The following is a 13,371-nucleotide window of genomic DNA, read 5'->3' as shown; positions in this document are numbered from 1 at the left end:
CTTAGATGCTGTCTTCTGAATCTGTCAGTATAGAATTGGGAGCTTATCTTTGTCCAGAATGTTAGCAGCTTATCTTTTCCCTGGCCTCCCAGCAGTACTGAATAAATTAACAGGAAATGAAACCACTTCTAGAAAAGAGCTCACTTGATGGCAGAGAGTGTGTAGGTGACTCCCTGGGGACTTCCTTCCTTCTCTGATTTGGATTGCTGCCTCAGCGATGGGACAGGTTGGCAATAGCTCTTGCTCAAGCCAGGCAGTCAGAAAGTTCACAGGAGTGACCTAGAAGGTTTAGGCCGGTTTCTTTGTTCAAGAAAGAGGACTTTGCAGGAATTTCTCTTGCTAGTAGAAGAAAGGTATAGAAAAGGGGACAAATTCTAAGCAAAGGAAATGCACATATTAACTAACTCTGAAGTTACTTCTATCTCAGTTCTTCCCCAAGAGAAAGACCCAAGAAACAGGGGTGAGGCCAAGAGTAAAGATGGTCTGAATACTCTCTCATTTCCCTTCCTGATAATTCTCATGGGTGAAACCTCTAGGAAACTTTCTTTCCAAAGAGTTAATGAACCACCATCTAAAAGCATTCCTGAGAGGGCTTAATGATTAGACCCAGAGTCTAGCACTACACAGGAGTAGGAAATCCAGTTTATTTTACCTTCAAATCTGTGCTTAGAAATTTTAAAGAGGTTTTCAGGGATCTAACACATCCCAAGAAGTTTGTCAAACTGAATTATAAATGCCTGATTTTCAGGAGTACAAAAGACCAAAAATACCTCTTGACATTTATCATTATGCAGAAGATTCACTGGACAGGCTTCCACTTTCATTTAATGAAAAGGGTGGAGTTAGGAAAGCACAGGGTGGATGTGTGTAACCACAAACAGATAAGGATAATGTTTTGGCAGCTGTTCGGGGACCAGAATTAATCAGAACCAGGGTTTTAGCATTCTGTGGACTCTGATAGTGATGATCTGCAAATACCAGTTGATTTTTAAGCCAAGAAGTCAGAGCTACTTATAGAGAATGGATTCAATCCCCAGACCTCGGCTTCCAGGGTAGTGTTTGAGGCCAGGAAGATGTTTGTACGTGCATGTTTGTGTTTAAAATGAGGGAGACGGATTATAGGTGGAGTGGTGGTCATGCAGTAAACTATTTCAGGACCAGAGTCCCGTCGCAGAACCGCAGCAGCTTTGGTAATGGGTGCATGGGCGCCTCACTCTGAATACGGGCCTGCTGAAGGAGTATAGTCAGCCTGGTCTTTCACAAGGGAAAGAGTGTCCCAATCCTTGGCTCCTTCCTCTTTTTTAGGTCTTCTGATGGGTATCATACATCATCTTTAGGAAGGATCAGTCAGCGTGTGCTGAGTGCCTTTGCATGTGCCAGACACTGTTTAGTTAGGATGTGGGCACTATTAACTCAGAATTGGTACTTTGTCAACCTGATAAATGCTAGGCTTTGAAGAATTAAGGGATTATTGCTCTTTGATACAACTTTTAACTCTAGATGTGTTAATTTCTTCTTGGAATCTAGGTAAAATTGCATTCTTGTGAGAGGGTCTAGTTTTGGTGGTAGAGATTGCTGGTTCTTTTGGGGTGGGGGTTGTGCTGGGTCTTCGCTGCCACATGCAGGCTTTCTCTAGTTGCAGGGAGCAGGGGTTACTCTCTGGTTGTTGTTCATCAACTTCTCATTGCGGTAGCTTCTCTTGTTGCAAAACATGGGCTCTAGGGTGCCCAAGTTTCAGTAGCTGGGGCACACGGGCTTAGTTGCCCCACAACCTGTGGGATTTTCCAGGACCAGGGATCGAACCCATGTTCCCTGGATTGGCAAGCAGACTCTTAACTACTGGACCACCAGGGAAGTCCCAGATTGCTGGTTCTTGTGTTTGACTGTTCTTACGTGTGTGTGTGTATTCAGCTTCATGTGCAGACTGCTGTGGATTGGCTTCTGGGTAGTAACAGTACCTCCTGTTTCTTCTCTGTACATTTGATGTTAGATTCACACTCTGAAATGTGAATTGTCATTAACCTATCATTATCGTTATCACTGTCATTAACCTATTGCTGTTATAATCTGTGTGGGTTAGAAACCCCCATCAGCCCTCCTGTAACTTTAAAGTACATTTCCTTCTACCCAAAGATGAAGTGAAGCTCCAGTCTTCCTGGAGTGGCATTCCTAGGATCTGAATATTTCTCCCTCTCTTTATCCCCATGTGTATTCTTGGGTTTTATACCTGATTAATGTATTATTTGTTGAGTGATAGGTTGCAGAGAGGCAGAGTGGCAGCAGTAGAACATGCCTCAGAAGCTGAACCTTTCTTTCTCATCAGTCTGTGTGCTCTCTTCTCTTGCTGTTGAAGTCTGGCCCTGATTCTCTTTCAGCAGATTTTTAAAAGAGACAATTTTTTTAATACACTTTTAGCCAAGCACAGTTTATGAGGAGGGCCGTTAATAAGAAATAAGGCTTCTCCTAGCCCAGGGTGCACTCATCTAAACCGCTTAGATTTATAGTGGTATCATGAGCTAGAACTTGAAAATAAGGACTAAAGTCTTATGTTTAAAGCCCTCTGCTTTCTGGCAGGAAAGGATGTAGGACTAGATTAAATGCAGAGAAGCTGTTTCCTCTGAATGTTCTTGCAGCTCATCTGCTCTCTCTCCCCCGCAGATGGAGTCCCCTGTCTCCACACCGGCAGTGCTGCCACTGCACCTTCTGGTGCCAGTGGTCAGTAACGACATCTCGTCCCCCTGTGAGCAGATCATGGTTCGTACCCGATCCGTTGGGGTCAACACATGTGATGTGGCTCTGGCCACAGAGCCTGAGTGCCTGGGCCCCTGCGAACCTGGGACAAGTGTCAACCTCGAGGGCATCGTGTGGCAGGAAACCGAAGACGGTAAGTACTGCATGTGGCTTTCCTGTACCTTCTCAACCTGCTTCTGTCAACAAGGGCTGATAGTTGTAAATAATACCAAGTATTTATTAGAAGTCTCATATGACCATCGTTTGCTGGTGATGCCTACCCAGAGGATTACAGCAAACTTCTCTGTAAAATTGCTTGGCTTCTAGAGATTGCCATTTTTTTTTTAAATTAATTGTCTCCCCTTCATGGCCATTCAGCAGTGTTGGCCGTGGTGCTTAAGCAGTCGTTTGATAGGTGCTGGCCATATACCTCAAACTGTATCTGTACCATTTCCCTCTCTATCATTTTATATGGGAGAATTTGAATATACATGAACTTTTGGGTCAGGCTTGAAGAGAAAAAGTAGTAAAAGGGCAGCTGTGGGAGTCAAGGAAATGGAAAACAGTCAGTCTTGACTTGACTTAGTATTGACTTATTGAATATGCAAGTCTTGCCTTTTTTAACACCTGGAGGCACAGCCAGCTTCTTCCTACTAGTTGCCTCCTCGCCCAGCCACCCGCACCACTTTGTGCATCTGTCACTTAGTTCAGGTTTTGTAGGCCTAGGCCACAGGGAACCGCTTGCATGCTCTCGTTATCAGGCGTTCAGTAAGCAGTTGGCTCACTGTAGGCTGCTGCTGCTTGTCTGTTCCGCTTGTCCCTGACAACAGAATCTCTTCTGTTTTGAAAGTTTGTTACCTTGAAAAATTAGGGGTGCAAAGGGACTTAACCAGATATTTTAGATCCCCTTGGTACCATCTATGGCAATTTGACTTCAGTATACATTCTTTTTAAAAAGAATCCAAGTCCATGTCAAAGAATGTGTGGTTAGAGAGGCTGGGCCTCAGAGTCCCATCAGGTCTTTGCATCAGTAACCAGGCTTTCAAAGCATCACCACTCTGAGGAGTTTAGAAGCCCAGAGGAGCACAGCTAATTATCTCTTGATTATCATAAGCTATCTTGTCAGTCTGCCCATGGAAATTCAGGCATTTCATTTTAATCATTCCAGTAAAAAAATAAAAATTTCTGTTACTCTGAATATTTTGTTGTGATTCAGTTTTCCATGCAGTAGGCACTGATGTGATACGGGTTAAAAATTCTGTGTTCTTGGCTCTCTTGTTGTTAGCAATATAGTAAAGTTTCAGCTTTCAGGATAACATTGCCAATGAGGTTTTATTGTGTGTCGGAGACCATAATGCAAAAAGAAGAAAATAATCCCATTGTGTTAGAAACTGTGAAGAGAGAGGTTGACCTAGAGGTTGACACTGTAAGTGTGTATGCAGTATACAGTCTGGAAATCATAAGTGGCTATCTCTGATTTTAAAAATGTCGTCTGCCTATGGCCACATGTCTGAACAGCCAGAGTCTGTTGGAATTACAAACGTATCCAGATCACAACTCTGTGCCACCAAGCAAACTTCAGGGCCTGTTGCTTCAGTATATTGAAGATCAAAAACATCAGTTTCCTGCCAATTTACTGTATTCCACCCATCTTTATAGTAGTGATTTTCTCCAAGGGCAATACACTTTTCGTGTATGTAAACCTGATAAAAACTGTGAGAATGAGGCTAATAACCTTTTCCCTCTCCTGAGAACAATGGTTACCTTTTCATCTAGGGATTCTTGTTCTCCCTCCCTACTGGGGGGATGTTAGCATAGATTGTTTTTCTAATCGCTTGTTATGAAAGACTCTGGTTGTCACTGGCAGCCTATTAGCAAGTTCCCCTGTTACACACTTTCAGTGCACCCTGTGTACTTTCACGGCACTTACCACAGTTTGTAAGATTGTATATAATTATATGTTTCTGTTTTTAAAAAATATTACTTATTTATTTGGCTGTGCCAGGTCTTGCAGCATGTGGGATCTAGTTACCTGAGCAGGGATCAAACCGAGGTCCCTTGCATTGGTAGCACGGGAGTCTTGGCCGCTGGCCCGCCAGGGAAATCCCAGCATTTTTCTATTAATGTCTATTTCTTCCAGTGTTCTAAAAGTTCTGTGAGCTCAGGGACTGTTTTCTTCTCACTATTATATCCCCAATACTTAAATACTTATTTGAACGAATGGATGCTTATACCATCTCATTGTCATTTCTGGATCTATGTTAGTATATATGTACTAGATACTTTCCAGAATTCTATACCTTCTCTGAAACTCAGAATAAATATTATTTTTACCAAGCTTAAGATCATTCTAATTTATATAAACCTGTAAGATGTTAGTTCTCTTACTTTTAATACTGTATTTTTCCCCCACTTAACATATTATGTTTCAGGGCTTATTCTTCTCTTCTTTTTCTTTCCTCCCAAGGGAAAGAGAACTATTCTGGAGTGATACACTCTACTCTGCTTTCTGGCCATCCCAGAGAGCCTTCACCTGTCCTGTCTGTTGACGAAGGTCTGAACTGGGATCCGAGCTGGTTCACATTCCTTTTCATCTTTAGATAACAGAGATTTCCTGCAAGGGTCATTCTGGCAAATCTAGAAGACCTAGTATACTGAGTCCGTTTTCAAGTTAATAGTAAGAACTATAGATAGATAGATAGATAGATACATATATATATATATATATATACTTAAAAAAAAATGTCCTTCCTGCTGTGTAGGTTTCTTGTCTGCTACCCCAGTTTTTTATACTTTCTGTCTCTTTGCCCAGCAGACTACTGTCTTCAAACTGAAAAGCTCTTCTGCCTTTGAGAGAAACTATAAATGTTTGGCCTCCGAGGGGAATGGAGGGTCCTGCCCTCCCTGTAGAACTGAGCCCCCTTGCAGAGAACAGGTGTAGGGGTCATGGCCTGAGTTCTTCCTGATTTCTTTGCTTACCTGTTCTGCATTGTTGCTTCTTTCTTTCCTGTTTCTCACTATAAACCTTACCTTGCAGGCATTTTGAAATTCCTGCAGATCTCATCTCTTTTTAGGTTGTTTGTAATTCTCTCGGCATCTACAAAGATCCTCCTTAACTAGGCTCAACTTTAGGACAGTTAAGAAGACCCAAGTATAACCTGGACTGTCTTGTCTTCCTTTGCCTTTTTTTTTTTCCCTTTGCTTTTTTGAGATGTATTCTTAGCATTTATGCAGAGGTCTGCTTCTCCCTGATTTTACCTTGTCCTACCTTACTTCAAATCGAAATAACAGGTCCCAATTCTATTTCTGGTTCACAAATCTTACCTTAACCCACGGTCCTGGAGACAATGTATAAGAAACCTCAGTGTATAAGACCATATACTTCTGTTGAGGCAAAATTGCTTACTGGGTTCTATGGTATTTTAAAGAAAGGCAGAGCTAACTTATTAGATAAGAATTCCAGGAAGTGCTACAGATTCTCCTTTCTAGACTGCAGCACTAGGTCGAAGGCCATCACTAGTGATATTTTGGCAAATACGCTTTCTAGACAAATTTGTGATATACTGGAAAGAGCCCTGGAGTGAAAATCAGAAGAGCTCTATGTCTCTGCCACTATTGTTGTGACCTTGGACAAGTTCCTTAACTTCTTTGGACCTTAGTTACCTCATATCTTAAGTATAGTGGAATTGGATGACCAATAAGGACATATCCAAGCTTGTAAGTTATAATCTACGGCTTTAAACCTTGAAATCAGCATGGATCCAATACTAGTTGACTATGGCATCTTGAAAATGAATGGTTTCATATACCAATCATGAGAGTGAAGACTGAAAATATTAATATCATTGATGAAATTTTATTATACACTTGTTTATATAGAACAGTCTTCCCTGGTGGCTCAGAGGTTAAAGCGTCTTCCTGCAATGTGGGAGACCTGGGTTCGATCCCTGGGTCAGGAAGATCCCCTGGAGAAGGAAATGGCAACCCACTCCAGTATTCTTGCCTGAAGAATCCCATGGATGGAGGAGCCTGGTGGGCTACAGTCCACGGGGTCGCAAAGGGTCTGACACGACTGAGCAACTAGAAAGAAAAGAAAGATAGAGAACAGAAAATGAATCTGCTTATCTTGCCAGTCTCAAATTCAGGAAATCTCCACCTCCCATTTTTCAGCCCCTGATCCTAGACTGACAAAGAATTCACAAAACTGAGCTGTTTTTGATGCGAGTTTATGCTGGCTGACATAAAATGAGCTTGCAGTGCTGCTTGGCAGTCCCTTCATCTCTCTATTACATTTGCATTCCACAGTACTTACTTCATTCTCAAGATTTCATCAGTCCAATTCATTCTCTCCTTGTGCTCTTAAATAACTAAGATCAAAGCCACCCACCTAAGTCCTCTAGCTTCCCTCCTCTTTATTAAAGTGTATTTTTCTTATGCTGTTGCTTCCTTTTTCTCTTATTCCAAAGATTCTTTGACTTGACACCTTGAATTTTATCTGCTTTTTTCTTCATCTTCATGCTTTCCGCTTCTGTTTAAGCTCTTTCCCTCTTCAGTACTTCGTTACAGTGAAAATATTTTCCTCATCATTGCTACCCCTTTGATCTACTGACCTCTCCCCTTTTCTTCACTTCTTGCTCTTGCTGTTTTCAGTCTCTTTTTACCTGCCCAGTATCATCTAATGTCTTGCCGTCAGATTTCTTCTGCTACCATTTGACTGAAACATTTCTCATACCAGTGAACATCTGCTTTCCAAAGCTCTGCTCTTCCTAGGTCTTTCTCTCTGCTGTTCCTAGGCTTTTAGCAGCTCTGCTATTTATTCATTCTCTGAACTCACCTCTCTTCCTTTTGTAATATTGCACTTCCCCAGATTCTCACATTTCTTTCTAAATTGGTCACTCTGTTGATTTTGTGTCAGTCCCCCTTCCTCTTTGTACTCGTTAGCTAGAAACTGCTGACGGGTTTTAGGGTGCCGATTGGTCATTTCTGTCCCAGTGTCCTCTAGGATGGGACCTGTGCCAGCTGGTGCCCTAGTCCCTTTCCTCCAGGCAAGCAGCTTCATCCAGAGTATGTTTTTTCATTTACTGTGTGTGCCACTGCGGGGAAAGTTGAGGAAACATTGAGTTAAGAATGGAGTTTGGCTGCTAGAAACAGAAAATGGTGTAAATGTACGAAAATTCTAAAGGTAGGCAATCTAAGGCTGATATGATGGCTTCAGTGTAATCAGTGTTCCAAGCTCCTTCAAGTTACTTATTGCAAAATTGCTAATGTAGCTCTAGCTATCACATGTACTCTTCAGGCTTGAAAACAAAGGAGAAAACTAAAACAGCATCTGCCTCCCACCTAAGCCATTTCCTTTTGTCAAGCTTTTGAAAAAGTTTACAAACTCCTGGTTTTATGTATTACACCTAATACACTGAAAACCCCATCAGACCACTTAAATTTTTTTCCCTTTCAGTCATCTTTTATATTTTAAAGAATTCAAGAAACTAGTTTATTATATTTACCCAGACACTTCACATTTCTGTTGTTCTTCCTTTATTCCTAATGTTCTGAGTCCCCTCTGTCGTTTGCATTCTGTCTGAAGATTCTCCTTTATTAATTCTTTCAGAGCAGGTCCACTGCCTGTTAATTCTCTGAGAATGCCTTTATTTCACTTTTATTCCTAAAAATTTTTTTTCTTATATAGAAATCTAGGTTTACATTTCTTTTAGCATTTTAAAAGTGTTTTGCTTCCTTTTGGCTATCATGGTTGCTGAGAAATACAGCTGTAAGTGTACTTAGGTTGTTCCCCTGTAAGTAATACGTTATTTTCCCCTGGTTGCTTTCAAAGCTTTTCTGTCATTTTCAGCATTTTGATCATGACGTGTGATGTGTCTAACATGTACTTCTTTGGGCTTATCCTGTTTCGGGGTTCACTTAAGTCTGTGAATTTCCTTTTTCCAAATTTTGGGAGTCTGACCTTTACTTCTTCAGACATTTATTCTGCACCATCCTCTTTCTCTTTTTCTAGGACTACAGTGACATGAATATATGCCACCCACAATTCCTATGTATCTTTTCTCCTTTATTATAAGGTGGTTGAAACCAGAAACCACATTTTATGTATCATTTTATTTCTCCCAAGAACTAATTCAGTCTTTACACAAAAAGTAAAATAATCAGTAAATATTTGATTAAATTGTGCTTGTACCCATGTGTTCTAGGCATGTAGGTAAAAATGGTAATTTTTTATTAGTCTCTCTTGGGCTCATTTGCTATGTATTGGTCAGAAATAATGAGGGATTTAGTAAGGTATTGAAAACTTTCTTTTAAAAAAAAAAGCAGTGACTTCCACCTTCAGTCTTTTGAGATTATAAAAGTCAGAGATAGAACCTTCAGACATTTTCAGAGGAAATGGTTTGAAGTTATTCTCTGAGGAACATGAACATGGAGGAACCTCAGAAGCAGTCATAGGGGTGAGAGGTGTTGAGTGGGCAGGCCCCAGCTCCACCTCTGCTACCCAGCCAGATGCAACCGAGAGCTGTACTACTTTCTGATGATTTATATGTTAAGCTCCTTTGTAAAACTATATTTGAAGAGGATTCTGCTGGTAAAAAAAAAAAAAAAAAAGTTTTGATAATAATCTATCTAGGTTCATCCTCCCATTCCACATAGAAAACCTTCTTAAAACATCTCTGAAATCGGTCTGATCTTTAACAAAGTATCAGACAGAAGTTGTAATGCTGTAAGACCAATTTTTTTTTAATGGGGTATACTTTTTTTTTTAGATTTACTTAAAAGTAACTGCAGCAAGTGGGAGTGCTCTTTGTTGCAGTGTGCAGGCTTCTCATTGTGGTGCCTTCTCTTACTGTCAAGCACAGACAGGCTCTAAGCCTGTGGGCTTAGTAGTTGGAGTATGAGGGCTCAGTTGCTCCAAGGCATGTGGGATCTTCCTGGACCAAGGATAGAACCCATGTCCCCTGTGTAACAAGGTGGATTTTAACCACTGGACCACCAGGGAAGCCCTAAGACCACAGTTCTGAAGTGGGAAGGAGTACAAATCCCTGGTGTGCGAGAGGGTATGAAAAGGCTCTATGATAAGCTTGGCCTGTCTTCCAAAGCTGAATTCTAGCTTAATGATTTGGTGGGTAGGAGAAAGTTTTCGATTTTTGTGATTGGAACAGGTTTTGTCATATATGTGCACAAACATGAAAAGGCTGTGCATCCCCAGCTCCACATCAGGGTATATATTTTTAGTCCAACAGCTAGGAGTGTCTGCAGTTGTTTAAGGTGAGTTGTTTCAAGAATAATAGTGATGCTTACTCCTTGGAAGGAAAGTTACGACCAACCTAGATAGCATATTGAAAAGCAAAGACATTACTTTGCCAACAGGTCCATCTAGTCAAGGCTATGGTTTTTCCAGTGGTCATGTATGGATGTGAGAGTTGGACTGTGAAGAAAGCTGAGTGCCAAAGAATTGATGCTTTTGAACTGTGGTGTTGGAGAAGACTCTTGAGAGTCCCTTGGATTGCAAGGAGATCCAACCAGTCCATTCTGAAGGAGATCAGCCCTGGGATTTCTTTGGAAGGAATGATGCTAAAGCTGAAACTCCAGTACTTTGGCCACCTCATGCGAAGAGTTGACTCATTGGAAAAGACTCTGATGCTGGGAGGGATTGAGGGCAGGAGGAGAAGGGGACGACAGAGGATGAGCTGGCTGGATGGCATCACTGACTTGATGGACATGAGTCTGAGTGAACTCCGGGAGTTGGTGATGGACAGGGAGGCCTCAGTTCAGTTCAGTTCAGTTGCTCAGTTGTGTCCGACTCGGAGCCTGGCGTGCTGCGATTCATGGGGTCGCAAAGAGTCAGACACAACTGAGCAACTGAACTGAACTGAACTGAACTGAAAGGCATGGTAGTACAGAACAAATACCTCTGAACTAGAGTCTGGAGAGTTGGATTCCAGAACAGATTATACAGTTAGCAAGCTGTGTGATCGTGGATAAGTCTCTGAACTTCTCCTGGCCTGAGATTTCTAATTTATGGGGCCTTGGGCTAGATCTGCCCTGTCCAGTAGAACTTTTTGTGGAGGAAGGAGACTCTCCAAAATAATAGTCTAGTGACACATGATATTTGAGCATCTGAAATGTGGCACACTGACCTGAGGAACTGAATTTTAATTTTTATCAAATTTAAATATCCTTTATAGCTAGTGGTTTACCATATTGAACATCATGGGGGCTAGGTGGTCTTTAAATTACAAATATTCTGAAAGTGTGTATGTGCTCTGAGATGGAAAGAAAGGTTATCTATGGAGGAGGATGAGGACAGGTAAATAGGTGACATCTCCAAGACCTAGGGTGACTTCTGTGTACTGTGGCCCCTGTTACCTAGCAGAACAATTGGCCCTGCTTCAGACTCTGTGGTTGAGCCCTGTACTTTGGTCTGTGGGCTGAAGTTTTCAGAGTAGTAGGCAGTGGTTTTGCTTAGCAGGAAGTTAGTTTTCCTGTGGTAGCTCCGCTGAGAACCTGCTTCAGCGCTTCTTTATCCTCATCTGCTTACAGATCCCAGCTGTGGGTCTTTGTTGTTCTCACTAAAACAAAGAGGCTATCCATTAATCTTGCATGAAAATGATAACCTTGATAGTTACCCTTGGTTACTCTGTGATTCTGATGTAAGAAACTATGTATGTGAACTGTGAGATAATCTAATTTTAGATATTTGTACTGAAAAGTTGGGGCTTCCCTGATAGCTCAGCTGGTAAAGAATCTGCCTGCAATGCAGGAGACGCTGGTTCGACTCTTGGGTCAGAAAGATCCCCTGTGGGAACAGCTACCCACTCCAGTATTCTTGGGCTTCTCTGGTAGTCCAGATGATAAAGAATTCGCCTGCAATGAGGGAGACCTGGGATCGATCCCTGGGTTGGGAAGATCCCCTGGAGGAGGGCATGGCAATCCACTCCAGGATTCTAGCCTGGAGAACCCCCATGGAAAGAGGAGCCTAGTGGGCTACAGTCCACAGGGTCACAAAGAGTTGGACACGACTGAGAGACTAAGCACAAGCACACTGAAAAGTTAAGACAGGTCTCAGCTACTGATTTTTCTTTTTCCTTAGCTTAATTAATCCTCTTTCACCTCCAGCCTCGCCCCTGGCAGCACTTACCTAGAGAGAGATGGTGCACAGTGACCAGGGTTTCTCCACTGCTTAGCCAGTTGCTTACCAGCCTGACTCCTGCAGAATCAGCTGTACCCATAGCACAGTCATAAAGAGTCTAGCAGCCATTGTCTGGCACCACAGATCTTCATAGCAACAGACCACCACATGGCAACAGCAGGCACACAAAGGAAACAGTAGGGAAATCAATACTTAACTTTCTCCCAGCGCCTCCTATACAGCAAAGCAACAGCCAGCACATTCTTCCCACCTAGCAGTTTACTCCTAGGGGATGCTTTAGGGCAGTTACATGTTTGTATACCCTGATGGATCGTGTTATCTGTCCACTGTCATATATTTAAATCCCAAAGCCCTAAGGAAAAATTTCAGTTACTATTTTTTGAGTTGCAAATTGCAAAATAAACTAATCTCCAAACAGAGAGATTCTTTTGTGTACTCTTACATACCTCCTCCCTGCCCGCCAGCAAAGGACAATCAGGCAACAAGGTGGCCAGGATTTGGGCTTGCCAGATAGGTAAGGGTTATTTCAAATGAGATTCTTTTGATATTTCAGTAACAAAAGCTTCTCAGATAGGCTCAAAAAAAGACCCATGTTGTTACTAATGGTATCCTTTAACAAATAGTTTAGTTCCTGATACTTCTGTGTAAACCTTGGTAAGTGATACCTAGGCACTAAATATAGTTCTGGTCTAAAGTGGGGGGCTGATCACTGTCCTCAGCTAATTCAGCTTTGATGTATGATTCCAAGGGAGAAAGACCCTATTAGAGACCTTCACATTTTCTTGTCGTGTTGATGAGGTTATTTAACTGGTCTGGGATTTAGTTTGCTCATTTATAAAATGAAGAGGTTGGATGCATAGCTCTGTGGTTCTTTCTGTTCTGATATTTATGATTCTCTGATCATTTGTGTGGAACAGAAGAGGGATTGTCTTTGTTCATCATTGGTTGTGGCGAGATCTGCTGGAAGACATTGCCGTACCCTCCTGTTTCAGTGCTAACAGTGCTGCTCAAAACAGGTCCTGGCCCTGCCCTGATTGATAAAGCCGCTGTAACAGTGATGGGCAGAAGCTGTTAAGAAACTTGGCGACTAGCCTTTTTCTCCCACAGCAGTAGTTTCAGACCAGTTTAGACAGAGCTTTGCTTGCAGGTCGCTGCTGCTGCCCCTTAATGACACCAGTGAGATTCTCATATTCTTTCTCTCTCTCGCCTCACACCCCCTCTCTGTCTCTTGACTACTCTGTGAAACGAGAGGCTGTTCTCTACCTCTTCTGCTACTTCATTATCCCATCTCCCTTAGGCTTTACAGAACAAAGAAATCATAGGGCATCAACTTTGTAATTTAGGCAGCTGGAGATAATTTCCCCAGGATAGGGTGGGTAGGTAGATGCTTCCCCCTGGCATGAGGCAGCCCTGCTAAATGGCCATGTGTTTTGTCTGCCAGGCTTGGGCTTTGTGAGGCCCATTTAGCCTCCTCTGTATTTGAGTGA

General features: G+C 42.1%; 1 protein-coding gene across 5 annotated transcripts in view; it reads left to right on the top strand.

The window, feature by feature from the left end:
- ZNF609 (zinc finger protein 609) overlaps nucleotides 1-13,371 on the top strand; it is a 197,311-nt gene that overhangs the window by 139,237 nt on the left and 44,703 nt on the right. For all 5 annotated transcript variants that reach the window (XM_042252330.2, XM_042252329.2, XM_027971750.3 and 2 more), the window contains one exon: nucleotides 2,659-2,884. In XM_042252330.2, coding sequence (XP_042108264.1) covers nucleotides 2,659-2,884 — 226 coding nt within the window. The remainder of the gene's footprint in view (nucleotides 1-2,658; nucleotides 2,885-13,371) is intronic.

This window comes from Ovis aries, chromosome 7 (assembly GCF_016772045.2).
Source record: "Ovis aries strain OAR_USU_Benz2616 breed Rambouillet chromosome 7, ARS-UI_Ramb_v3.0, whole genome shotgun sequence".
Taxonomy (NCBI): domain Eukaryota; kingdom Metazoa; phylum Chordata; class Mammalia; order Artiodactyla; family Bovidae; genus Ovis; species Ovis aries.
The sequence above is the reverse complement of the archived record's forward strand: the minus strand, read 5'-3'. Positions and strand labels throughout refer to the sequence as shown.